Below are 24,483 nucleotides of genomic sequence, written 5' to 3' on the forward strand. Positions count from 1 at the left end.
GTACAACTCAGTCTTCTTTAAGACAGTCTCGATGCTGAGACTTTGTGGTGAAGTAGTAACCAAGCAAAAGTTACTAGAGAAGTCTTATTCCACATTCCATGTGTCGAAAGTCATACTGTAACAACAGTATAGAATGAAAGGCTTCGCCACTTATACTGATCTGAATTTTCAAAAGGACCAAATTTCGATACGACTAGTCTTATTGCTTTATGATTGCATTCGTGTTTACTTTAACCTAAGGATCATTCACGATTTATATGGAATTGGTTTTAAGTTTATTAAATCTTGCCTGATCTTACTTAAACATGTGAATGTTTTAAAGAGTTGCCTAAAGGGCATAAAACCAAGTAAGAAATCATGAATGGTGTAGAAAGCCTAGTAGGAAACTATGGCTAAGGCATTTGCCTATAAGGCATTATATACACCCAAAGAAATATGGTCCATTGAAGTTATAATGAATGGTTTCCAACTAAGAAACAATGGGCAAGAAAGGTAACAAAGTTCCTTCAGATCTTTAAGAATAAAAACGCCTAAGACATTTGAAAGAAAGTGGTCGAGACTATACCGATGATCTCTACTGATTTATACTATGCTAAGGATCAGTATGATAAGAGGCAAGAGATGTGGTGATCATATTGAGAAACACCACGAAATTTTTACACTATATGGCATGATAGGATTAGCCATCCTAGTATAGAACTTGATGCAAAAGATTAATATTGAAAAGGCACAGAGTTATCCCGTAAAGATCTCACGTTGTGAAACATGTACACATAGGGAAACTCATTAGGCTTAATTATCCCAAAGCACCACGACCTTATAGTATGGTCATGAGGGGGAGAGAGGATAAACCCATGATCAATACTACAAGTTCGTGTACTATGGTCTAAACACCATGATATATGGCTTGGCCATTACTAGACCATAAAGGGCCATTACCCGGCCAAAGAGGCCATGATACAAACGGCCAAACCAAAGAGGCATGTGACTTGTCCATTACACGACTTGGCCATGACTTGGCCGTGACTTGTCTGAGAAGTGCATGCTTGTCCGTACACAGTCCATGACTCGGCCAAAAGAAGCCGAAGAGACCATAAGAGACAACAGTCTGGCCGCAAAAGCCATAACCGGTCCGGAAAGGCCATTACCTATAAAAGGTTCGGCCATTACCTATATGCTTGGGGACATTATGAATATACATGTACAGAATGATTATAAGCATCAGGCCATATAAGTGAGCATAGATATTCCCATCTAAAGAATGAATACGGGTCATTAAAACCAGACAAACCATCTTAGGAGATTTTGAGATAAAACCACCACATACATATATGTGCCGTCTAAGATGGAACCTCAGAGGAGGATTGGGAATATATGTTGGATAGGAGTAATACTTTCTCCCACGAATTCAAAGAAAGCTTGAGCCAAAACATGGGTGATTAAATAGTGGCCAAGTACGGATTGCATGATCAAATGGATCCGACTATCCAAACATTAAAGGAGAAAGATTATAAGCTGGATAAAGAAAGAGTAAATGAATGATAAGAATGGTTTTAACCATCATTGTCTTGGCAAGATCCTCAGACTATACATTATGATATAAGACGTCCAAAGAAAGATAATAATAAGGTAGCCAATTGAGAAGCTAATCGAAATGCCAGACACTGGCCCGAAAAAGAATGACTAACCAGCTTAGCACCAAACGAAATTTAAAGTCCTAGAAGAGACATAATCAAGTTGCTATAGAGTCTATGCAAGATAGACCAAGTGTTCCATAAGAATAAAGAAACTCGGATGGAAAGAAAAGGTGCATAGACAGATCCGAAGTCATGATAAGAGAAACCATACCAGACATAGAGATAAAGGCTGGCCAGCTACACATCTAAGGTACCAAGCCAAGTAGTCTTGGGACGCCAAGCTGCTAGGTAACAAAGGTCCTGGATAATGAAATCTCAAAGTGATCAGATCATGTCTGGAACATAGTGGAATCACATGAAAGTGTCGACACACACATTTGTATAAAGATACATAAGAGAATAGCACTTGAACATAAGCGAGGATCATGTACCCACGAATGAGTACTCATCATACAATCATAGAATCATAAAGATTATAAAAGAATAGAAAGATAAACGTGGAGGTTCAAAGTATCTAAAGAGAGATGAGCGTATTGGCCATGTACATATACAGAAACGCCATCTGATAAACCAGTGAAATAGATGGATCTTGTGAGATAAAGAAACCGTGAGAGAGGACACATGATCACGTGGCCTAGAGTGTCTATGTCTTCATATTAACAGCATTAGATCATAGCTTGTTTACACAAGGTACTCACAAAGATCAAAGGAACAGATTATAAGGAGATGAACTCCTATGTGGTGATTACTGCTACAGATTTTCGATATTAAACCAAGTCTGGTCATAAGAAAGAAAATAGATACACTAAATGTAGTAAGCAGCATATAGATCACTGGATAAGATAAGATAAGATAAGAGAACAGCTTTGTTCCTAAGCTGATTCATGGACTGAAGCAAAAGCAGCTGCATAAAGTATATAAAAGAAATTGATCACACATGATCATTGATCTTGGAGTTGTGTAAAAGACAATCCAATTACAGTCCATATACATATGAGAATTTATAAAGAAATTCCTTGTGCTTATACTAAACCTAAAAGAGGTTAGAAGAATGATACAAAACATATATGTAGGCGTCCAGCACATTGGCTGAGAGCGTCCGGTCCTTCAAACTAGAGACGTCTGACTCTGTCTGACCAAAAGCGTCCAGCCCTCAGGCTATAAGCGTCTGGCCCCTTCTACCAAGGATGTCCGACTCATATCCTTTGATCACGGCTAGTATAAAAGATCAACCAACAGGTTGTAATCTGACATCAGATCCCTTAAGGATCCGGGATAGCAGAATAGTTTACAGCTGCTGTGTAACCTACACAAGACTTTGTCGTGAGGATAGTAGGAGATATTTGATCTACCCTTTCCCGGTCGGATACCAAAAGTATTGTAAGCCCGTGGAGTCAAGATCCATGACCTAACAATATATATTAAGCGTGTGATATGATCCACAACAACTAAGGTCATGAGACGCCATCATATGGCATTACCTAAGGCAAAGGAATCAATGTCCACATCCATGAGTGTGTTCGGCCTAAGAGCCACAGCAATGATTGATCTTGAACACTCATGAAACAAGTAGTGAACATGTATAGACAAGGTCTATGACCTGGACATAGATCGACCAGATTGAAACATGGTCGAATGATAAACCATATTTAGTATGCTGTCCATAAGTACTTGGTCTGTCCGACCTAAGTAAAGGAGTTTGATAAGTAGACAGTCACGTCTAGACTATGGACAGATGCAAACACGTTTTGCAAAGACCAACATGTGATTCCCGAGGACAATGTAGTTCACATTGCTTAGCATACATGCTTCAAACGGGACACTCAATGTCAAAGGACATGAGAAACGACCTAAGAGGTCTAAATGGTCTTAATTACGGTGCAGTAAAGAAACTGGCCGATTACTCCCTTCCTACACAGACAGGATAGATCACGCATCAAGATGCGTAGTATGTAGAACCTACACCGAGGTTCACATCAGGGGGAGTAGTGCGTGTTGTACTCTTTTTCCTTCATCATGGTTTTGTCCCACTGGGTTTTCCTGATAAGGTTTTAATGAGGCAACATTAAGCGTACTACAAATCCTATATGCGCCAGTTGAAGGATCTTCAGTGATGCCTTCATCAGGGGGAGTGTCATGTGTTGTACTCTTTTTCCTGTCTACGGTTTCCATTTTTCCCACCTGGGGTTTTTGGTTTTCCTAGAAAAGTTTTAATGAGGCAACATCGTGCATGATACAAATCCATATGGTTATGACATCCAAGGGGGAGTGTTATGAACATTGTGGATTGCCATTAACCAAGACAAGAAGAGATAGCCCATCAGACCACGACCAGGCTGGCCCATCAGGCCACGACCAGGCTGGCCCATCAGGCCACGACCAGGCCCAACCACAGCCGTGTCCAAGAGGAGAGAGTCGGCGGATGAGGAGAGAGAGTCGGCCTATCCTTTGGCCGACATTAGATATAGGAAGTTTTCATTTTCTATGTTTTAGATCTTTTCCTATTTCATGTTGTATTAGGTTTTGGATAATTTCATTTTTCCTATTCCTTGTAACCCCTATATAAAAAAACACTTTGATTGAATAATAATATACAGATACACACGAAAATATTCAGTCTTAAACTCTTCGTTCACGACAATAATAGTATATTTATTATTCGTTCAAAAAGGGCTCGTTGAGTTGAATATGTTAGGTTGAGAGGGACCTTATTCTCATAGTTATTATTACCAAAACAAATATTTTATGTTAATTATTTATCTTTTCACCAAAAAAATTGTTGACAAAAATTAACTAGGAAAAGAAAAGAAGATGCTTTCCTTTTGTAGCTTTATGGCAACGTTCTAGGTTTTAAAGTTTTTAGAATCTCTTTTTTGACACATACCAAAGAAGAAGAAGCGTTTTTCACCGTCGATACTCTAATCTCTTTCCTCCCGCCGCAACCCCGACGGTGAACTCGTTTGTTGGTTATCAAAAAGCCGAGAGCAACGAGTAAGTCGAAACTCGATCTCTTCATATCTGCATTTTGCCCGAATACCGCATGTCCAAATACTTGAAGAAACAACAAACAAACAAAGCTTCAGCTCTCACTTCAAGATTCCTTTCCAGAAGCTACATTTCCCACATCCAATTTCATCTTCGCAATCTCTGTATGATTCATATGCTTTGGCGCTAGTCTAAGAGTAGATTTAGTCAAATTCCTTTTCTATTTTGTCTTCAGTTTTGTGTGTCGGCAAGATTCCTTTGCACTGTTGTCTTTCTTAATTTAGCAATCTACAATGCATCTCATAGATTTTGCACAAAGTCCTCATCCTTTCTTACTCATTCAGGAAACTTTTCCACATGTTTCTTAAAAAAAAAATTTACTTGGGAATTTATTAGGGATTTTCAGATCTGTGTTCGCTTGAATTGTTAAACACGAGCTCTTGCTTTTGGTCCTAGAAGTCAAACCAAGTCTTGATTCGTCAATTAATTAATCTGTAATTTTTACACTAGAGATTGATATGGACCGACGAAGCTGGCCTTGGAAGAAAAAGCCTTCTGATAAAACAACCCTAGTGCTTGAATCCGCTGATACCTCGCATCCTCAAGTTGAAAAGGTTAATTTTTTTTTTAACTCTTTTTGATTCTGATTAAAACTTTCTTTTGCGCTAATAAATTTTATTTATTCAGAAACAGGACGTTGTTAAGAAGCCAAAGTATGTCCAAATCTCTGTGGAGCAGTATACACATCTCACTACCCTCGAAGAGCAGATAAAGACATACGATGTTCAGATTAAATCCTACGAGAGTCAAGTCGAAGCCTACGAGGAGCGAGTCAAAAGCTTCGAGGAACAGATCGAAGCGTACGATGAGAAGGTTCAGAGTTACGCTGAACAAGTGGAGACTCTGAACGGGGAGAAAGAAGACTTGAGCGAGAAGCTCACTGCTGCCAACGAGGAGATAGATACCAAAGAGGCTTTAGTGAAGCAACACTGCAAAGTCGCTGAAGATGCTGTGGCGGGCTGGGAGAAAGCCGACGCTGAAGCTTTGACATTGAAGAACACTTTGGAGTCTGTTACTCTCTCGAAGCTCACGGCTGAAGATCGTGCGGCGCATTTGGACGGTGCGTTGAAAGAGTGTATGCGGCAGATACGGAGCTTAAAGAAAGACCATGAAGTGAATCTGCATGATCTTGCGTTAAGCAAGAGTAAAGAGATAGAGAAGCTAACAATGGAGTTTGAGAAGAGGATCTCTGAGTATGAGCAGGAGCTGCTAAGGTCTGGAGCGGATAGCGATGCCTTATCCAGAACCTTACAAGAACGGTCCAACATGCTGGTGAAAATCAGCGAGGAGAAGGCACGAGCCGATGCTGAGATCGAAACACTGAAGAGCAATTTAGAAATGTGCGAAAGGGAGATAAAGTCTCTCAAGTATGAAGTCCATGTGGTCTCTAGAGAGCTGGAGATACGCAACGAAGAGAAGAACATGTGTATTAGATCCGCAGAGGTTGCCAACAAGCAGCACTTGGAAGGAGTTAAGAAGGTAGCTAAGTTGGAAGGAGAGTGTCAGAGACTAAGAAGTCTCGTGAGGAAGAAGCTGCCGGGACCAGCTGCGCTTGCTCAAATGAAGCTTGAGGTTGAGAGCTTAGGAGTTGGCGGAGACACCAGAGTGAAGAGGTCTCCGAGCAAGGCTTCTAGCCCGGGCAAGTCTCCGAGAGGTTATTCATCGTCTGGTTCTGAGTTTTCTGTGGATACTTCACAGAAGGTTCAGAAAGAGAATGAGTTTTTAACAGAACGTTTGCTTGCGATGGAAGAAGAGACAAAGATGCTTAAAGAAGCCTTGGCAAAGCGAAATAATGAGTTGTTGGAGTCACGGAATGTTTGTGCTCAGAGCAATAGTAAACTTCAGGGCTTGGAAGCTCAACTGCAGCAAATCAATTCTCAGAAGAGGAGCAATCCGTCAAGTTCGATCTCTGTTTCTGAAGATGGGAATGATGATTCCGGAAGTTGCAGTGGATCTTTGTCAACAAATCCATCACAACAACAGAGCAAGAAAGAGAAGGAGATGGCAGCATTGGAGAGAGTTGAGAGTGTTAGTAGTCATGTGGAGCTCATGGATGATTTTCTTGAAATGGAGAAGTTAGCTTGTTTGCCAAATCAATCTAGTATGGATTCCAAAGACTCTTCAGGTGATCAAGAGTCAGAACTGGTGAATGTTGAGGCTCATACCAAACTTAAAGATTCTGATAAAGGTAGTCCAGCAGTGATGGAATTTAGATCTAGATTATCAAAGGTTCTTGAATCTGTATCTGCTGATGCTGAGTTAGGAAAGATTGTTGAAGATGTAAAACGCATTTTACAAGAAGTCAATGCTTGTATGGACCAGGACAAGCCTTCTGATGTGCAGGTTCATCCTGAAGAAGAGGCAGTCCACCAAGATTTGAAAACAGCTGTTTCTCGGATTCATGAATTTGTTTTGTTGCTAAGAAAAGAGGTAAGGGCAGGTGAGGATACTGTGACCGAAGGAAATGATTTCGTCGAACTGATTGATGGTTTTTCCATCACGTACAACCATGTTTTAAGCGGTCATCAAAATTTGGACGATTTTGTTTCGGATCTTGCTAATGTTTTCAACGAGGCCATGGAGCTAAAGGTAACTTTTAAGGGTCTTGCTTCCTCAGAGGTTGAAGTTGTGAGTCCAGATTGCATAGACAAAGTTGCAATACCGGAGAGCAAGGCTGTAGCCAAAGAAATATATGAAAACGGGTGCGTCCACAACGAGCCAGAGGTTCCCTGTGATGAGAACAGAGTTTTGAGGTATGAGTCCGAGTCCACGTTAGAGGAAATAGAAGAACTGAAATCAGAAAAGGAAAAGATGGCAGCGGATATAGAGGAGCTGAAGTGTCAGTTACAAGAATCAGAGAAGATGTTAGGTGAGATTAGATCACAGTTAGATTCTGCTCAGAGGTCAAACAGCTTGGCCGATACGCAACTCAGATGTATGACTGAGTCATATAGATCACTTGAAACACGTGCAGCTGATTTAGAGATTGATGTGAACCAGCTTAAGGAAAAGGTAAGGAGTTTAGAGGATGAGCTTGAGGATGAAAAACGCAACCACCAAGAATCTAGTGCGAGGTGCCATGAACTTGAAGAACATATTCAAAGGTGAGCCGTATTAGTTTTACATGAATATGAAAAAGTCTAGATATTCAAAGGGATGGTTTCTTACTTACGGTTACATATAATTATATATTTTCACTTTTTCACAGAAGCAGGGACACTTCTTTGGTTGCTGTAGAGGACGAAGAAGCTGATAACAAGACCAAACAGGTAATGTTTTCGCTCCACTGCCAATCTTCTTGTGCTTCTAATGTTTCACCTCGGTAAATTTAGCTTCTTTTCTGCATTTCAATTCATAATTCTAGATTCTTGAAGCTCATTGTTCATACTACAAACAATCAGTTTAGGTGCATTGTAAACTATGCACTCACTGGTTAATTGTTGAAGTTTGAGTTAACGGACTAACATGTACAGGAGAGAGAGTTAACGGCAGCAGCAGAGAAGTTAGCAGAGTGTCAAGAAACCATATTTGTGTTGGGGAAGCAGCTGAAGTCATTACGGCCACCACCACAAAGACAGAGTGAGTCCTATTCTGAGGATGAACTAGGCACCAAGAACTATGCAGATTTAGCTGACAATTGGGTTAACGAGGTCCCTAGATTTATGGAATCTCCTAATTGTCCTTCTGACTCAGAGACTAGTGAGTTAATGACATCGCCATCACGAGTGGGTTCCAGGCTCTCAAGGTCAGGCTCATCTGGTAATCCGACACCAGAAAAAGCTTCTAGAGGAATCAGCAGGTTCTTCTCCACCAAATCAGGATATTAGCTTTGAAATAAAAGAGAGAAGAAGAAGAAGAAGAAGAAGCTGTGTGTATGTGTATGACGAATTGTGATCAAATAACTCAAGGAGAATACTTTCATGTGGGCTCTTTTTGTCAGTTTTACATTACCCCTTTTTGTCGAACGACGTGTGCATTTTGATGTTGGTGTTTTGTTATTTGAACTAATCAAGGATGTAGCGTGCATTCACTCAACATTAATGTGCATCTTTTACCAACAAAGAAAAAAATTGTATTCGAAAAAATTCTGAACCTTACCCAACTAAAGTGGACAGTGAAAAAAAAAAAGGTAGTGGGTTTACTAACCTTACTGTCAGTTTCTGGTTTACTCATTGTTTATAACATGAAATATAGTTAGTGTTGGGCAACAGGGGATCTGGGCAAAAAATATCAATCTGAATCGAACTGATTGAGTTTTCTTGTAAGATGTGAATTTGACATAAACATCTGATTTGAGTTTTCTTTTACGATATTTTCGGGTTTTACCCGAACCAGATCTTAAAAAAAAACTCGAAAATTAAAAATAAAAAGCAAAATCAAAAGCAAAAAAAAACATATCAAATTCCAATCTCAAACAAGTACCCAAAATAGTAAAAGATTTTAATAAGTACTTAAGTAAATAACTATATCATAAATAATGAACTCAAATGCTCAGTTAATGTATATTTTTGGATATTGAGGTTTGATAACTACATTTGAATTTTGATTATGAATAAGTTTTCTTCTGAAATCTAAACAATGTTGCTTTATAATTGAATTTTAAACAATATTGCTTTATTATTAAAGTTTAAATAATGTTTCATACGTCTACATAGTTGTTAGTTTCTAATTTTAAATTTTTATGTGTCTTTCCTTCAAAATTTGTTAGTGAAATTGTTTAAACTTTCCAAATTTGTTAACTAAAATGTGTATTTTTGAGTCATAAAAAGTGTTTGGGTAACCGGGACCTGCCTAAATGTAAAATGGGTTCTACCGGATTTGTAATGTGTTACTATATCTGAGCTCGAGAAAATCAGAACTAAACTTAAAAAATATCCTAATATCCAAATCGTCTATGTAGTTTTTCTGTATCATAATTGTAATATCCTAATAAATCAGCGTTAAAAATAAATTTAAAAAGTATCCAAAATGAAGCTTAGTGGGGTTATTGGAAGATGAATTTGTGTAGAGTTTGTGAATTTTAAGAATCTATTGTTATTGGTTCTTAGATTTCAAAAATCTTAGTAGAATCCATTATTATTAGTTTAAGAATTTTTAAAATCCATTCAAATCTCTTGTTATTCAAAAAATTTAGTTATTATTGATTCTCTAATTCTAACTAAATCTAGTGTTATTGGGATATGAATTCTATTCATTTTTACTCCTAAGACTCAACTTTCAAAATATCATATGTATCCATGTGATTTTCAAAATCCCTGTAATAAAAATACTAGAAAACAAAATAATTATTCTTACCAAATATCTATTGCACCTTAAATCCAAATTATATGTTTAAAACTATAATTCATTACATTTATATACTTTTACATTTTTGAATATATAATTATTTTTTAAAATATTATATTTTTAATATAAATAATAATAATTAGATTTACAAATCTTAATAATTTTAAAATATTTTTTTTAAGTTTCAAAAAACATTTTAGAATTTCAAAAAAAATATTTGAAAAATATATTTTTTTAAAATAGAAAAATTATAAAAATGTTCGAATTTGAAAAAATAATATATAAAAAACAACATTTTATTTTTTTTATTTTTTATTACTTATACATCTATACCGCAAGAGGTAAAATAGTCTTTTCCTTTTTTAATGAAACTTCTTTTGGTCATTTTCTTTTTTTAATGTTCTTTTGTGACAAAATCTTTTAAAATGGCTATTTAATTCAATTTTGTATGTATTAGTATTATTTTTTTTTAATTTGAAAGCAAAAAATAAATAACCATGCTATATGATTTAGAAAATAAATATATTATCTTACAAAAAATGATAGAAAAGAGGTAAATACAAATTCATGAAAATCTATATCAATATAAAAAAATTATGATCAAATTTCATAAGTCAATGTATATAAATTTTCACAATCCACATAACTTTTTTAAATCTATTAACTCTCAAAATTCACAAATTCTACACAAATTCATCTCTCAATAACCCTCCCTTAGTTTGATGCTTCGAAGAACCAAAAACTAATTGAACCCAAACCAAATCCGATTAGACATCCGAACACTAATACCTTTTCAACGAGCTTTTGATGTCCTATTATTGGATTCTTATTAGATGTTTCAAAGTGTACCTTAAAAGCCCAAAATATGTCACTTTCAACACTAAAAAACCAAAATATCTTTTTTTTTTTTTTGTAATTGTGTGAATCAGTAATTTACAAAACACTATTCATTACTCATAAATTTAAACAATTTTTTTGAAACCAAAACAAAGTACTCTAATACCTCTATAAATCAATAATATTAAAATAATAATATTTATTAATTTATAAAAAAAAAAATTGGACTATAAAATTAATTTCATACCAAAATATATTAATTTATAAAGTTATTAATTTAAAAGTGTTATGTTGAATTATTATTATATTTTAAATAATTCAATTTTTGGTTCATTATAGAGTAGAAAATGGAATTGAGTGAGAAAATATTTTATTCTAAACCTAAGTTTGAAACAAAATGGAGTGTAGTTAAAAAATAATCTTATATCATTGTTTGATTATTTAGACATACCGTGAAACATCCAATCTTGGCGTTGCAAACATATAGCACTTTAAACACCATGAAAGGACATTTTGTATACATTAATTAATTTTGATAAAATATATCTTATGTTATACATAATCTTCAAAAATATATTTACATTTCTAAAAAAACAACCACCTAAATGCAAATAAAAAATTAATCAAAATTTTAATATAGTTAGCATAAACAAATATTACAGTTAAATTCAGAGATGCAATCCAATTTACCTAAAGGATAGCTAAATCGACTTTAAAAATAACAAGACCGATTAGATATAAAATATATAAAATCACATGTATAATTAAAGTAAGATAATATTATTATTATAAATGATGCATACAAATTATAAATTAATTTAAAATTAAAAGTAAATAGCAATCAAGTATTATAGTATATTTACTTTAGAAATATTTATACCCGTGTATGAGCACGGAAAAATCACCTAATAACGGTTTTAACACCATGAAAGGACATTTTGTATACATTAATTAATTTTGATAAAATTAATTAATGCAAACATGAAATTAAAATTTTGTTCTTTTTAAAACACAAAAACTTGCCCGCTTTTTTTTTTTTTGAATGAATGAATGGAAAATTTTATTCAATTAAAACTTTTTTACATTAAGTGCATCATTTTTGTTTGTTTACAAAATCAAAGAATAAACCAAGATAGCCATTCTTTTTAACTTCACATCTGAGAAGCACCTTGCATTCTCGATCCAAACCACACACACAACCCTTCTTAAAGATATTTGTGTCCCTTCCCCTTAACTGATATCAACTTCAGTCTGATCGTTTTATCCACTCACTTAATCAAGACCGTCTCATCTCTTGGTTGTTCACCATGTGTTCGAGCATTTCTTTCCCCCCATATACTATGCAATAGAGGTTGGAATGTAAACCTTATTAGGAACACCTCAGTGGTAGTGTAATTGGGGCTCGGACTAGATATTACTTCCAGGATCTCATTCCATTCCACAGTAAAAGCTTCCTTCATGATCCCCCTTGACAAAGCACACACAATGTATCCATTGTTGCATTCCATATACGCATCCTATCACATGTTTGCAATCTGTTCCGAATAGCCACCCATACCAGGAATGAATACTTTGGGGTATACTGAGCAAACCATACTCCCTTACTCCAGCTACATTCACATTGCGCCTGACGCATATGCAACCATGTCTTTTTGGTTGAAAATTTATTCATAAACCTGCTCCCATCTTGTCTCCAAAGCGGAATATCTTCTTCTTGATCAGGTCTGTCTCTCAGCTTATCAATCTCATCTTCCACTTCATTCAGAATTCTCAACATGTGCCTTCTCCTACGATGATTACTTAGCACTTCCCCAACCAATGTATTCTCTTTGATCCCAAGTCCAATGGAACCTCTATCTCCTAATAGCTCTTTGAGCCTTCCCAAATGAGACCATGAATCATGCCAGAAGGATGTGTGCCTGCCATTATGCACTTCCATTCTAATATACGATTTAGCTAGATCTCTCATTTTTCAACATTTTTCTCCACATCCAACAGCCAGCATTAGTATTAGCTTTCATTGACCAGAAGGAACTTTTTCTTATCATGTAGCAATGTATCCACTTAACCCATAAAGAAGCTCGATTTGAGAACAGTCTCCATAGCAGTTTTAGACAGAAGACAGTGTTTATCTCCTTCAGAGGCCGTAATCCTAGTCCCCCCCCCCTATTTCTTCGGTAGACAAACATCCTTCCAGATGACCTTTGCTTTATTCGTTTTCGAATTTGGACCTGCCCATAAGAATGCTGAGCACAAGCTTTCAATTTCCTTCAAGCAACTACCAGGGAGACGAAATGCCGATAGCCAAAAATTAGCTATACTTGTAATAACAGAATTAATAAGTTGCAGACGACCCCCATATGATAAGAACCTTCCAGTCCATGAGCTCATCCGCTTCCTTATTTTTTCCACCAAAGGCATGTAATCGTTTACTGTCCTTCTTCTTGTAAGCAAAGACAACCCCAAATATTGAACTGGTAATTTCCCAGAGGCAAAGGGGAAACAAGTGAGAATGTCTCCTTCTTGAATCTCTGATAATCCCGCTGTATATAGAGTAGACTTCTCTAAGCTTATCTTCAGACCCGACATAGCTGCAAAATCTTCAAAAGTCTTAAGAATATTCTCTATAGATCTTTTGGTTCCATCCGTAAATACCAATAAATCATCAGTAAACTTGCCCGCTTTCAATGGCAAACCTTTTCAATATCACTAGTATATCTGATACCTTTTTAGTAACTGACTTCTTTCTCATTAGGCGGTTAAATGCATTACATGAAGGAACCAGTGGCGGAGGGAGAGAAGGAGGAACGGAGGTGGCTGTCCTTATGAAATATTGAAATTTTTTGAATTTCTATTGATAATTTAAAATTTTTATGGTTTAGGTGGTCAAATTTCTTGACAAAAAAAAAGTGGTCAAATTTCTTCTACTGCCCCCTATAAATTTAAGTTAAAATCTTGTATTGCCTCCAGTGAAACCATTGTTCGGCTCCCCCAATGGAAGGAACTGCGATCCTCTTCAAGTTTCACTTGTCATGAACAATTCCATATCAATGTTTATTTATACGCCATTATTCAGAATGAACATGTAGATTTTTTTTCCTATATATATTTGTTTTTATGTTCATCGACTGATCCACATTGTATATCTGAATCCGTCAAATCTTTTAGAAATAGTTTAAAAAATCAATAACAGATATTAATAAAACTATCTAGACAGAGCAGTTAACCAAATTGGTGGAACTAGATACATAAGACTTTAGGCACTACATGATGCAATATAAAAAATTGTTGGATTTTTTTTTCTTACAATTCTTAAATTCTTCCAGGTGGTTAGAAAAAGTACACCACTCTCTCAGTGTAGATACAATCTCCACCAAGTTAGAGCATATGTTTGTTGGCAGTGGTGGAGGCAGCTAGTTAGGAGGGTAGTCAAATGAGATGAATTTTTTTATTGGAAAATTTTACATGTAGTTTTATTAAAAACTAGAAAAAAAAATTTTAAAAAAAAATTGGGTATGTTGACTCGTGTAATATATAATAATTATGAATTTGATCCTCCTAAAAAATTGGGCTGGCTCCGCCGCTATTTGTTGGTAAAAATTCATACACTCAGTGATCCAAGTAAAAGCTTCACATTCTATGTACTGTGTGGTGAGAGGCTACATCAAGTATTCCTTATGCTCATCACTATTTCTTGTATTCATTCTTTTCTATAAAACCATTCTACAAGAAAAATATTATTACATCACCAAATTTTATGAATCTCCTAATTAACTATTTTGAAATCATCTCATTTATACTTCTGTCAGCTGTTTTAAGCATCTTCCTATGATGTTCCTTCTGTATTTACAGTTCGTAGAATCCCCATAGAATTTCGGTAACTATTGTTAAATATTTTTCCATTTTTACTTTTTTATATGTACTACATTATAAATGAAAATTTTGGCTATCTTCATAAGTCTGTAAAAAAATATAGTCCATGTTTGTCCTTGCCGAAGTAGAGGAGAAAATTCATGGGTTAAAAGAGTTTTTGGATAATGTCCAAGTTCGTATCGACGGAGACATTTAAAGTGAACATGATTTACTGATTTTGTTTCCAAATAGGGGACGCTATACATCACAATTTATACCTTGGGAGTTTAAGTTATGAAATATGAAATAATATCATAAAGTTATTTGTGGCGAGTATACATTCCGAAAGAATTTTCCAAATAAAATGACTTTTTGGTGGGTATTGAACCTTTTTTTTTAATAACTGTAGAGATTCAAAGATTTTTTATATCCAAAGACTAATCTTACGAGACCTTATATTAAAAGACGCGAAATCCTACCATTAAAAACGCGGCTAAGTGGTTAATCCTATTCGAATCCAGCTGAAAAATTAACCACTGTACTACAAACGTAATTTTAAACTTTCTGTGAGTAAGACACTATAATTTTTATATATGGAATGTCGAAGGCCTCTATATATATACTTTTTTTTGTTCAACATAGTAATCAGATTTAACCGTGTATCGTCCCTTATGTAGTGTTATTTATTAGTTCCGGAAAAATAAATACTAACACATACATATACATTATTATTTTCTGTTTAATTATATCTATACATGCAAACATTATTTTTTTTACAAATATTTATTAATTTATGTCTTATTAATTCAAAAACTAGCAAAATAAATTATTATTTATATTCTCAAAAAGTTTAAATTAGACATCGAATTATTTATCGTATGACAAATTTTTTCATAAAAATATATATATTTATTATTGTGTTGAAATTTTAAATACTAACATATTAATTTTTAAAGAAAATAGCTTTATACAACTGTTTTTGCTTGATTAATATTTAAATATAAATTATTTTATTTTATACTTTTAAATTTTATATAGAAAAAATATTATTTTCAGATAACAACACAATATATATAAGAATTATCTTATTTTAAATATGTTTATGACAATTTTATTGTATTAATTTATAATCAACTATATAATTATTTAATATAGCATATAAATCTAATATTAAATATCAAATTCGTTTAAATATTTTATAAAATATATTTATTCAATTTTTTTGCTTGATTAGTATTTAATTATAAATTATTTAATATCTTAATTTTAACTTTAATAATTGAAATTATAATTTCCGGATAACAACATAGTATATAAGATTTATCTTATTTTTAAAATATGTTTTTATTTTTGAAATTTTAATATATTTAATTTATCATCAATTATCTAATACTCCCTCCATTTTTTAATATAAGTCGTTTTAGAATTGTGCACATAGATTAAGAAATCATTAATTTTTTATATTTTCTAAACGAAAACATCATTAATTATTTACCTAACCACAAATCAATCAATAATAAAATAGAAGGTATATTATCATTGGTCATATAACATTAAGTATTAATAAAATTTATATAGAAAACCAAAAACGTCATATAATTTGGTACATAAATTTTTTTCTAAAACGACTTATATTAAAAAACAGAGAGAGTATAACATATAAATCTAATATTTTTAATACAACAAATTGGCTGATAGAATTTTAGTTTGATTTAAAATAACAAATTTAATGTAAAATAAGTCTAATTACTTATTATTCATTAAGAGTAACAACGACATTAACCCTCTAATTTTTAATGTGATAGCTCGAATGCGAAAAATCACTTCGCAAATAATAGTATGGGTAGATTAGATGTATGCATTTTTGTTTTAGGTATTTAACTTACATCTTTTTTACTTTTCGAGCATTCAATCAACTATAATGATTCGATAAATTAGTTTGATCTGCATTTTATTCTGTATAATTTATTTGATCGACATTTATTCTACTTTATATATTTTTCATTTGCGTCATTCAATCGAAACCAAGCAATGCTTTACAGTTTGAAGTCGAATTGATGTTTTTCGAAACCAAACGATGCTTTAGAGTTTGAAGTCGAATTGATGTTTGGTTTCTGTTTAATTGTTGTTACCAATGCCCCCCAAGTGTCACACATATTAGCCTCGAAACTGTTTGATCATCGTGACCAATGTCCCCAAGTGTCAGACAATTAGTCTCGAAACTACATTTAAACATACGTGTGTGCATTTTGCAAGTTGGTGTCGAGTTGGTTTGACATCCAATTCCAAAGGCCAAAACTAATTAGATATTTTTTTGATAATATACAAGTTTTATCACATAATTGTCCAGACAAGTATATATCTTGACATAAGAATATTTCATATTTTATTTTAAAAAGAGAGAAAAAGAGAAAACCCCGCAAAACTATTAAGGATTCTGGCTCATACAACGTAGGAAAAAGTAACATGTCCTCCTCCAGAAATTGGAACTTGAAGTTTTCAATAACTTAACTCTCAGCAAAAGTTGTTCCATAAATCTGTGAGGGTCACTTCTTCACCTGACTCGAACCAGTAATCTGTTTTTAACTGCAATACACAAACAAAACTTGACTTCAATCACAACATGGTAACACGAGACTTGCTTCAAAACCAATGTATCCATTACTTACATCAGTATCTGAAGTTACTATTTTCAAGGAAGAAGTATCCACTGCAGACTCATCTGTTTCCATACTACTGTCTCCTTTGTGTTTGCTGCAACCATGTTTTGTTCTAAGATCAATAAAAGATAAGACCAGACACAGAGAGAGTGAAAAACTGTTGCCAAGTACCTTAGAAGGTAGACATCAATTGGTCCCATCCTACTCCTAATCACCATCCGGTATTGTCTCTGCGGAAAACTCATCACCTAATCATAACAAAAGTGCCTGCTTCATTCCTTTGACACATTATATTACAGCTACCCACTTTATATGGAAGTATGAAAACAAAACCTTACCTCATCCGGATCTGGAACTTCGATGCAACTAGCTGTAGGAGCTTTAATTGCCAGCAGTGTCTGGTTCTGTATCAAGAACGACCAGGTTAGTATGTTGAAGAAAGCACTAGATGATATCCAAAGAACTAGTAAGAGAGAACTGACGTGAAAGCATGGGAGGCTAGTTATATCTTCCTCCGTCATAAACATGTACCTGTGTATTTCCATCACTGATTTTAGCAAAGTTGTCGTGTAAAAGTACAAAAGATGAGACTCAAATAAACAGAAGGAAACCTTTTACAATGTTCATCTTCTTCTAAGGATCTGAGAGCTTCTTGTCTTTCCCTGGGGAAATGTATAACATGAAGACATCTTAAACCATTGTAAAGAGGCAACAAGAATGGATAAGTCTCCAAATAAATATAAGAAGATAAAGCAACCAACCTTATAAGGTCATCCAACCTGTTTTCCTCAGATTGCATACTTTCTACTTCTAACTGAAAATACGTAGAGAAGTAAGTAGTAAGTGTATCAGTTAACTATAAGGTTCAGCATGCAAAAGCAAAAAAACCAAGAACATCTCATATCCCAAACATATGCATTATCAGACTATGTGATTGTTTGTTACAATGTAGAATAAAGCAATATGTGTGTTATGAACCTTAAGCCTAGAAATTTGATTTCCCAGTTCCAACTGTCCAAGATTGTCAGCACCCCTGCATCAAAGGTCAGAAGAAGTAAAGCTAAATTACGTTGCAACTTAGCTCTGGGTAAGAAACGATGTTGTGTAAGTAAATTACTTCCAGCGGATATGGTTCTTTGTAGTTTTCTCAATCAATCCAACCCCTTCAAGGACATTTGTAATATCATATATCCTTCTTTTTTGTACCTGTCAAGATGAAACATAAGAAGAGATTCAAAGAAACTGATGAAGATAGTTAAAAAAGAAAGAAAGATTTGTGTGCATCAAAACACTTAGGGAAATGGTTATAAAGGGGTAACAATTTCAAAATTAAGATAACGTTGTTGCAATACCTCCAAAACATCAGCACAATAGTTAAGGTCAAGTGATCCATCCTCAGCTTCCCGGATCAAATTGACGAATTTCTTTGTCAACAACCCTGAGCCAAAACAAAAGAGACGATGAATGAATGAATGATATAATTGCAGAATCTTAAAGATGTGATTGTTCCTTTGAAGTGTGTACCTAGAGAACTATCATAACGACAGTTATTACTTCCATTAGGGCCACTAAGCTGTAGCCCTTCTGCACACACACACACACACGCACAAAAACAAAATCAATAACCACCACCACACAATGCTGAACTACTTAAGATTAAGCTTAGAGAGAAAGAGATTCTTGCTTCACAAACCTCGCTTCACAGCTTTGGACAGTTTAGTAACCTTTGACTTGGTTCCACGTTTAATGTTGTCTTGAGGAGATTCTTGCTTCACAATGACTTTGGCTATATCAATGGTTTCTCCAGGCATGCTTGAGCTCGAAATGGAATGATTCTTTCTACTTTTCTGCTGCAAAGAGTGAACGAAAAATTGGTAAACACATTTAATAAAATCCCCCGGAAGTTGAAATTAGAGATCTATTGATGAAGAGAATTGAAAACTATAGATCCAATTCTAGATTGTGTTTCCTTTAATGACAAAACTTTAATCAATTCAAGTCAATTAGGACGGAGCGAGAGGAGATGCTCACGAGTTTCTGAGTGATTGGGGAGAAGGACTCGTCCCAGTGAGCTTGAATTTGCGGCGATTGTGCATTCGGAAGCTGCTGAGGAACTGAGAGCGGCCGATTCGTGGAGGAAGGAGTAGACGAGGAAGATTGAAGCGGATCAGTGGGTGAGGGAGAGTGGATTAGTTCGAAGCGGAAAGGAGATCGGTGGTTGTACGAGAGACTCGGATCTTCGCCGGATTTAGATGTCGCCGCCATCTGTGGAGAATCTCCGTCGTCGGAGGGAAAAATAAAAAATAAGTTTCGAAAAGCGGCGAGAATCTTCGGTTAGGTTAGTCGGAGGGAAAGAAGAGAGGAAACAGCGGGAAGAAGAGGGAGGAAGGAAGGAAGGGAGGGGGGGAGATACAATGATCCTTTTTGCTTTGTTAAAAACGAAATAAAAATTAAAATTTAGTGAAAAATCAAAATTGTGAAAAGAGCGGTGGTGGCCGAAAGACTTGTTGTTGGGATGGAGAGTGTTTCGAATTCTGCCTCGGCCGCGCCTAACTCGTTCCGCTTATTGCCTTTTCACTAAATTTGGGCTTTAAATGGGCTTTCATATCTTCTGCCTCGGTTGTATTTTCATATTTTATAATACTATTTATTTTTCTACACGTCACCTTTCACATTAATTTTGTTAAAATAATCAATTACAATTTTCATTTCTTTTTCTTTAGTAAACTTTAACTTGGTTTATAATTCTAATTTCCTTTTACTTTAATTTTTTACAAATTTCACATTCACATAAATAATAAAAATAAAAAATATATTAAATCTTCTAAATAATTTTTTTATTTTTCTTCATATTAGATTAAACAACATAAATATAATAGGTAAATATCTATAAGAAATTAAAATACATAGAATTTATACTTAAAATATAGTTTCATAAAAATGTTATATGTTTTTATCCTCAAAGGAAAATAATATATTGTCATATCTAAAACTTAAACTAATATAAATGGAACACAAATTAATCAGTATTAATCTAATTAGAATAAAAATAGTTATTGTTCATTTACAACTCAATATACCAAAATAATGAGTAAGTCAATCGATCATGATTCTTATACTCAAAATTAGAGGCCTAGGTATGGGCATTCGGCTATCCGTACGGATTCAGATCGGGTGCTTTGGATTTTTGGGTTAACCCTCCTAGGTTTCATTCTAATATTTTATAAGTACGGATCGGGTTCGGATAATAACACTTCGAGTTTGGTTATAATTTGTATTGCGTTCTAAAATCCATAAAATATTTGGATTCATATTCTATCGGTCCGGTTCGAATATATCCAAATTAAAAAAAATAAAGCAAAATATAAAGAAAAATACTTAAACTGAATATAATTAATCTAACACACATCGAATCGATAAAATAAAATATTAAATCAAGCGTGAAAAAAATATCATTTGTAAACAATATGGATTACCTTATAGATAGAGTAGACTTGTTATTTCAACGAACAAATTATTAAGCATGTATTTATAACTAATATGGTATTTAAAGTATTAATTTAAATTTTAATATTTTTTATATCATATCAACATAAACACTCGATTCATTATTTAAAAAACTTAAATATATTTCAAATATTTGTGATGACTATTAATTTTAGATTTTTTTGGGTTACCCGTTCGGGTTCGGTTAATAACACTCAGGCTCGTATTTGTTTTTGCACCATCTAACAAAACTCGTTCGGGTATTTTACATTTTGGATCTGATAACTGGTTGGGTTTGGTTTGAATCTCAGATTTTGGATTATATGTTCAGTCCACCCTATTTAAGTCAGCGACATATTATTATTTAGAATTATTATATTAACTTTTATGCATGTAAATTACAAAAGACTTAAAACTAATAAACAAGTGAAATCAATATATTAATAAATTATTACGATTTGATTTGGTGATAAATATTTATATACATGTATAAAATTTCAAAAGAATATTGATTTGTTCATTTATGCAACTCCTAACTAACAACACTTTCATATTTGTTTTCCAAAATAACATAAATGAAATTACATAGTTTTAAGAAAATATATTGCGAATGCAAGATAAGAAACTAAATTAAATGCAACTAATAAATTTAATCGAATTTTACCCTATTTAAAATCATGAAACATTTATGGTTTGTTTATTTGAGATCTGTAAAGGTAATCTCATATATCCAAAAAAGTAATTGAATCAATCAAATTATTCATAAACAAATTACTAGAGGTGAGGGAAAAAAACGAACCAACCCGAACCAAATCGAACCAACCGAACCCAAACTAAACCAAAATATATTATCAAATCATTTCGTTATAATTTTAATTTTTTTTTTGCGATTTGCGACTGATTGTTACGACTAGCGATATACAAACAAATACTCCCTCCGTTTCATATTAAGTGTCGTTTTAGAGAATTTTATTTGTTACAAAATAAGTGTCGTTTTCGATTTTCAATGCAAAATTTATTAATTTTATGCAAAATTTATTTTTTTATTGGTTGAAATATGGTTAGGTGTATAGGTAATAGTGTTTTCTTATAGGAAATGTACAAAATTAATTGTTTCCTTAATCCGTATGCCGAAACCTAAAACGACACTTATAATGAAACAAAGGGAGTAACATTTAAATCGCAACGAGCTCCGGAACAAACAGGGCCGTACAACATATATATGTCTACGATCTCCAGAAGACATCATAAGATATTTATTCGTTGTTATACATCCCAACCAACATCTATTTGTAACCGAAACTTGCATATTCTCACATGAATTATGAGGAAGATGGATGAAATAATGTAACATAATTTCATTTCAAATATGTTTGAAGAGATCTATTAAAAAGACAAAAAAATAAATTTGTAAAGCCCTGACCGCGTACGGCTAATAGACCTCCCACACGTCCACTCACTCAGTTTGTAGGCCCCGTCGTCCGACTGATGGTGCGTTAATTTTTTCAAGGCTCAAAATTATTGTTTGCTAAATCCTGGAATCACCACATGAACTTTTTCCATGTTTGGCCTCACTCGCACAATATCACGTACCATTTTTCGATAAGTCATCCATCCTTCTACTACTCCATCCCAAGCACGCTTTACTCTTGAGTTCTAAATGGATGCATCCCAGAAAAGGTAAGCGCATTTTGGTGACATAGGTAGCCAAATCAATCTGTTTAATTCTTTCCATATACCACAAACCGGGATATTACAATTCGTTCTCTTTCAGAGAATGCAACATCTTTGTTACTCCCCAAGATCATTATCCATATTAGGTGAGCCCTCACTGACTCCATACTCGTCTAGATTTGGCTCTGATACCACTTGTAACGCCCCCAACCGCCTACGGCTAATGGGCCTCCTACGCCCACTCACTCGGTCTGTGGGCTCTCTCTCGTCCGATGGGTGGTGCATTATTTTATCATGGCTTGAAATCATTGTTTGCTAGACCTGTAATCACCACATGAACTTTTACTGTGTTTTGGCCTCACTCGCACGATATCATAAACCACTTCCCGATAAGTCATTCATTCTTCTACTAGTCCAGGTCAAGTACACTAACTCTTGAGTTTTAAGCGGATGTGTGTCGGAAAATGTAAGCACACTTTGGTGACATAAGTAACCAAATCAATTCGTTAAAGCCTTTCCATATACCACAAACCGGGATGTTATAATTTACCTCCTCTCAGAAAACGTAACGTCTTTGTTACTCCCAAGATCTTTACCCATATTAGTGTGAGCCATCATTGACTCCATACTCGTCTGGGTTCGGCTCTGATACCACTTGTAACGTCCCGACCGTCTACGGCTAATGGGCCTTCCACGCCCGCTCACTCGGCCCGTGGGCCCATCCCGTCCGACAGGCGGTGCGTTAATTTTTTCAATGCTCGAATCATTGTTTACTAGACTCTGCCATCACAACATGACATTTTCCCGTGTTTTAGTCTCACTTGCACGATATCATGAACCTCTTTTGATAGGTCACTCATCCTTCTACTACTTCAGTTCAAGCACGCTTAACTCTGAGGTTCTAAACGGATGTGTGCCAGAAAAGATAAGCACACTTTAGTGACATGAGTAGCCAAATTAATTTTTTAAAACCTTTCGATATATCAAACTGGGATGTTACAAAATTATACTAATAAAAGGTGTTATTGTGCATAGTCAAACAAAGAAGACGATGTCTAGCGAACAATTTGTTATTGATATTATCTCAAAATGTTGTAGAAGTGAGCTCTTATATGTTATTTTCAGTTTAACAAACACAATAACCAGAGAACTTAACCAAATGATTAATAACCGGTTTATAAGTATAGTATTCTTCCTAAAGATGGTAAAGGTAAGTACAAATATAGATTTGAAGTAACTTTGCCAGCCAAAGAGTAGAATTGAGTAGGAAACAACATTTCGTAAAGATGTCAGCGACTGGTTGTTTATTAGGTGAAATGTCTTAATATACCCCACTTCAGTCTGTTCACGAACCTGATAACACTCAAGTTCAATATACTTTGTTTTCTCATGGAGTACCAGAGTGTTGGCAATGTGTATTTATGCAGTAGAAAGACACATAAGCATGTTGAGAAGATAGCAATTATATGATCAACAGATTAATATGAACCAAACCATTTCTCAAACCAGGCTATATATATCTTCTCTTTCCAATAATCTAACAAAATAAAAAGAGTTTCATCATGAGGAACCCTCATTACCATTTCTGACTATCTCTCTATCCCTCTTCTATTCTTCTTTCTCCTTATATTTTTCTTATGTGTTTCTTCTCGGGATCATTAGCCGTCAAAGGAGGAAGCTACCATCCCATCTCCCACCTGATCCACATCGCTATGAACATGGTCGACTTTGGCCAAGCCCAGTAAAATATTTGCTACATGCTCTCCTTTTTATATGTCACCATTTAGCAAAAATCCAAATAATTATACATATGAATTCTTTTTTTTAGTGATCATACAAAGCTCGCATTAGTTTTATTTTTTTTATTAACTTAACTAATTCAGTAGGCTTAAACAACACAACAATTCAGTGACCCCAAAAAAAATAAAAAAATACAAGGACAAATCTCCAAAATAGGATCTTATATCACAAAAATAGCACTCAAAAACTAAAATGACCAAAATAGC

General features: G+C 34.3%; 2 protein-coding genes across 8 annotated transcripts; one reads left to right on the plus strand and one right to left on the minus strand.

Moving 5' to 3' along the window:
• The first annotated feature begins 4,503 nt into the window (after positions 1 to 4,503).
• Positions 4,504 to 8,717, plus strand: LOC106312210 (filament-like plant protein 6). 6 transcript variants are annotated; one of them, XM_013749644.1, is made up of 6 exons: positions 4,507 to 4,786; positions 5,133 to 5,236; positions 5,310 to 7,551; positions 7,657 to 7,786; positions 7,891 to 7,951; positions 8,156 to 8,717. In XM_013749644.1, exons 2-6 carry the CDS (start codon positions 5,141 to 5,143, stop codon positions 8,507 to 8,509), a joined length of 2,883 nt encoding a protein of 960 aa, XP_013605098.1. In that variant the 5' UTR covers positions 4,507 to 4,786; positions 5,133 to 5,140; the 3' UTR covers positions 8,510 to 8,717. The 6 variants fall into 6 exon arrangements, with proteins under 6 accessions (XP_013605099.1, XP_013605097.1, XP_013605098.1 ...); XM_013749645.1 differs by having other exon boundaries at positions 4,504 to 4,786; positions 5,316 to 7,786; positions 7,897 to 7,951; XM_013749643.1 differs by having other exon boundaries at positions 4,506 to 4,786; positions 5,310 to 7,786; positions 7,897 to 7,951.
• Positions 8,718 to 16,964: 8,247 nt separating this feature from the next.
• Positions 16,965 to 19,836, minus strand: LOC106309632 (transcription factor E2FC). 2 transcript variants are annotated; one of them, XM_013746705.1, is made up of 13 exons: positions 19,349 to 19,836; positions 19,011 to 19,164; positions 18,842 to 18,901; positions 18,670 to 18,755; positions 18,435 to 18,523; positions 18,296 to 18,350; positions 18,079 to 18,131; positions 17,929 to 17,979; positions 17,800 to 17,848; positions 17,656 to 17,721; positions 17,489 to 17,565; positions 17,327 to 17,411; positions 16,965 to 17,243 (listed from the first exon to the last, which is right to left on the minus strand). In XM_013746705.1, exons 1-13 carry the CDS (start codon positions 19,580 to 19,582, stop codon positions 17,172 to 17,174), a joined length of 1,131 nt encoding a protein of 376 aa, XP_013602159.1. In that variant the 5' UTR covers positions 19,583 to 19,836; the 3' UTR covers positions 16,965 to 17,171. The 2 variants fall into 2 exon arrangements, with proteins under 2 accessions (XP_013602159.1, XP_013602158.1); XM_013746704.1 differs by having other exon boundaries at positions 16,970 to 17,243; positions 19,011 to 19,167; positions 19,349 to 19,833.
• Positions 19,837 to 24,483: the final 4,647 nt, after the last annotated feature.

This window comes from Brassica oleracea, chromosome C8, assembly GCF_000695525.1.
Source record: "Brassica oleracea var. oleracea cultivar TO1000 chromosome C8, BOL, whole genome shotgun sequence".
NCBI classification, from domain to species: domain Eukaryota; kingdom Viridiplantae; phylum Streptophyta; class Magnoliopsida; order Brassicales; family Brassicaceae; genus Brassica; species Brassica oleracea.

Excerpts from the sequence above, each read along its gene's own strand:
- LOC106312210 (XM_013749640.1), top strand. The coding sequence starts at position 5,141 with ATGGACCGACGAAGCTGGCCTTGGAAGAAAAAGCCTTCTGATAAAACA. Across the intron at positions 7,787-7,890 it reads CTTGAAGAACATATTCAAAG|AAGCAGGGACACTTCTTTGG; the intron begins GTGAGCCGTATT and ends ACTTTTTCACAG. Across the intron at positions 7,952-8,155 it reads CTGATAACAAGACCAAACAG|GAGAGAGAGTTAACGGCAGC; the intron begins GTAATGTTTTCG and ends TAACATGTACAG.
- LOC106309632 (XM_013746704.1), bottom strand. The coding sequence starts at position 19,582 with ATGGCGGCGACATCTAAATCCGGCGAAGATCCGAGTCTCTCGTACAAC. Across the intron at positions 18,351-18,434 it reads AAGAACCATATCCGCTGGAA|GGGTGCTGACAATCTTGGAC; the intron begins GTAATTTACTTA and ends CCTTTGATGCAG. Across the intron at positions 17,244-17,326 it reads TAGTAACTTCAGATACTGAT|TTAAAAACAGATTACTGGTT; the intron begins GTAAGTAATGGA and ends TGTGTATTGCAG.